Source organism: Pteropus vampyrus, unplaced genomic scaffold (assembly GCF_000151845.1).
Source record: "Pteropus vampyrus isolate Shadow unplaced genomic scaffold, Pvam_2.0 Scaffold46, whole genome shotgun sequence".
Lineage (NCBI taxonomy): Eukaryota > Metazoa > Chordata > Mammalia > Chiroptera > Pteropodidae > Pteropus > Pteropus vampyrus.
In genome coordinates, this window is record NW_011888827.1 from 5,094,609 (window position 1) to 5,098,301 (window position 3,693).

General features: G+C 28.7%; 1 protein-coding gene across 3 annotated transcripts in view; it reads right to left on the bottom strand.

The window, feature by feature from the left end:
- The window catches only part of ATRNL1 (attractin like 1), a 572,934-nt gene that overhangs the window by 472,814 nt on the left and 96,427 nt on the right, over positions 1-3,693 (bottom strand). For all 3 annotated transcript variants that reach the window (XM_023530113.1, XM_023530111.1, XM_023530112.1), the window contains one exon: positions 532-664. In XM_023530113.1, coding sequence (XP_023385881.1) covers positions 532-664 — 133 coding nt within the window. The remainder of the gene's footprint in view (positions 1-531; positions 665-3,693) is intronic.

Genomic DNA, 3,693 nt, shown 5'->3' on the forward strand with positions numbered 1-3,693 from the left:
TATATTTAAAAGGAAGAGTAGTTAGGGTCTACTAAACAATGTTAACTATAAAATATAAATTGAAATTGCTTTTTAAAATGAGCTTTGCTCTCATTTGCATAACTCAGATTCTCATTACACTATATAACATTTATTAGTATTGGTACAATTTATAATAAAATAGCAGTCAGTGAAAGATGGTTCCTGAAATTTAAAAAATAAAGGGCACTTAAAAAAACAAATCAAATATGTCAAAATGTTAACATTTGTTAAATCTGACTACCAGTCTGAGGGCTTATTATTTACTCTGTCAAGATATATTTTTATAAATTGGAAAGAATTCTGATCAATACAAGAAAATTTGAACATCTTAAAAGAATTGGAAGCAAACACCAATGTTTCTTATAGAAACAATGTTACTATTATTCCAATATTATTGTTTATTTGCTATTGACTTATTGTTATAAAAGGAAATGTTCTTAATAAATGCTCTTTACTATAATTATATTCATCTGTGGACTATAAAACTCATTAGCAAATTGAAATTTTTACCTGGTAAAGCCTGGCATTCTTGCTGCCGCTGATCCCACTGGCAATTCAAGTTCAGTGAACAGCTTTTACAGCTGGTAAGTTTGTTACAAATCTGCTCATTTCTCACATGACATTTGGTGTAGTTTTTCACAGACTAGAAAGTCAAATGATAAAACATTTTATTTTTCACCTTTGTATAGCAATGACTCTTAAATTTAAATGTTTATACAAATCACTGGTGAACTTTAAAATCCAGTTATACTGAATCAAAATCTCTATTCATTTCTTTAGTTACACTACAGTTCTTGGAATCAGAATGTGTGTTTATGGAAAAAAATGTATGAATTACACAATTTGAAACAGAAACCATCTATTGAAAACCTTTTCTACTGGATTTTATAATAGGCTTCCAATCCAATAAATAAAGCCAATGTACAAAGTCATTTCTCTTAATGATCACATGAAAGAATTCTAGCCATCATAAAACTGTCACACAAATCCCTGGGACTGAAGTAGAAATAATAAGTAGTGAAAATTAAAGAGATATTTTATTAAAATCTAATACAATCTAAAACAATAAATTATTTTCTCAATAACTCAAACTAATTTTACTTCCACAGACAATAAATAATGATTTGGGTTCATTTATGTTTCTCCTCTAAGTATTTGTCATATTGCCTTTATCCAGTCTGTGAACAACCTACAAAAGTTATATTTTGATCAATCCTACTAAACAATGTAATCATATTTCAACTAATTCAGGCAGTAAGGGGTTAAAGGTCATTAAAAAAAAACAGGCAACACAGGAACTTTGGTGATAGTTCTCTACATACACCAAGGTTCAGATATTTCACATAGTATTATCAATATCTATGACAAAGCCTACCTCGTGAAAATAGGATACTAAAATTTTGGGTTTAACTCTTTCTATGACTCTTTTTTGAGAAAAATCCATAAAAGACTTAATTAATGCTGCACCCTGGACCCCACTTCAACTTTTTTTTCTATAGGTATAAATGTTTATCTCAGGTTTTCTCAGATGAAGGAGCTAAGTATTTCTTTTCGGCCAATAAACAGAAAAAATCTAGTTATAACTATCCCATATATAAAAACAGTTGAAGCAATTTTTATCCTCTTAGATACCTGAAATGTCACTTACCAAATATTTATAAACCACTATACTTCTACAAAAAATACATTGCAGTCATCTCTATTCCAAAGCTGTTATTTCCTTTAGAGCAAATTACAATACTGAGTTAACAGATAAAAAGCATAGATACTGGTTATTCAGCCTAAAAATTCACAGAAGGTACATTTTTTTAAATCTCAAATTACTGTGTGACTCTTATTTCACCATCACATTTTCATTAGAAACATATTAACTTTCTTATTATTTTTTCTGATTCATAGCTTTTTTGTTTTCATATAACATGTAAATATTAGTATTATTTTATATGATTATTTGAGTATAGTTCCAAAGATTTGCCAGCTAACTGAAGAGAAATAAATTTACTTGAATCAACTGACAAATAGAATAACCTATAAAAATGACAAGAGAATGGCTAAACAACATCTTAGAATAAGAAAAAGAGTAACAGCCAACGCCAGCCCTTAGAGTAACAATGGTATCATTGGAGCGACATCCAAACAACCACACTTCTTTTCGTTAAGCACCGTATAGTCATCTACTGGTACTGAACCGACACAGTAGATGAAATTATATTTCAGATACACACAGGGCCAATTTGATCAATTATGAAAGGAAGTTAACTTATTCTGAAACACGGCTGGCATTTTTTGGCCTAATGAACCAGATGTACATTAGTAAACAGACAATGAAGACTAACCATTACTCTACTGATTTTCATTCTAACATATTTAGATGTAAATTTAAAATAAAGATCTGTGAAAAGTAAGTGGGTTATTTGAGATATGAGAGCACAAAATATGCAACTTGCAGTTCATATGAATAAATAATGAAATAGGATACCAATGGACGTCATTCACACTAGAATCTCATAGACCTTTCTGTATCCATTAGCATTTGGTTTAGCTTAATCACCAGACATTGTGATAAAACTGCCTAAAAGACACATTACATCAAAATCTAAATTACGAGTGAGTACCATCTGCTCACTTATTCTATCTCATCCACTGCTTTCATTGTTAACACATCATTATGAAAAATAAAATATAAAACAAAATAAAAACCACTTCATAAAATGAATACTTGAGAGCAATTTATATAACGCAATTTTTTAGATATGTGTATTTTCACTTAGTGCAAATGTCTAAACACAAATTAACTTGGCGTTAACCAATAAAGCTTTAAATAAAATCTGCTTTCAATTTTTATTTAATAACATTCTCCATTTTAGTCCCTTAGTCCCGTGCTTCATTTTACTTACTTCACTACTATTTCCACATTACTCACTAAAATAACTCTCATTAGATGAATATTAATGCAAGTATAAAAAAGAAATCCAAATTTTCAAAGAAGGGTCACATCATTTTAACATTAAAACTAGTAAAACTGAAGTATATATTGTTATTAAAACTACTTACACATCACTGGAAAGTATATATCAACCAACACAATATGTAGGAAAGCAAAAGGGTTCAATCTGATGAGTCAAAAACTAAAAATTTTCCTTCATTTCAAGTTTTGAATATTATGTTAGAATAAAATCATAAAACTTCATATTTTGAAATATGATTGGTTACTGGAGAAAACGTTTAAATGATATAATAAACATTTTTATTGTTTTCAAACTCCCTTTTCTTTACCTTTTACTTCTGTCTGCTCTCTTGAAAAATAATGGATACTTTTGCTGATTAATAAAAATTCAGAAAAAATTAAGGTATATTATATTTAGTTGAAAATCTGTATGCACTTTTGTTATTTAAGCTATAGCCCAATAAGAAAACCTTTAATCCTATTAAATACACTTTCTAACACTTCTTAAATTTTTCTTTCAATTTGTTGACATCTAAAAACATGGGATTTTTTAGTACCAATTCAAAAGGTTAATTTTTACTACTCTTAATCTATTTTCGCCTACTATAAGTATTAATATTATCATTTTTTTCAATAGTTTACCTAAAGTAAGTTTTCTCAGCCTCATCACTATGGACATTTTGAGCCAGATAATTATTTCTTGTGAAGAGGGCTCTTATGCACTA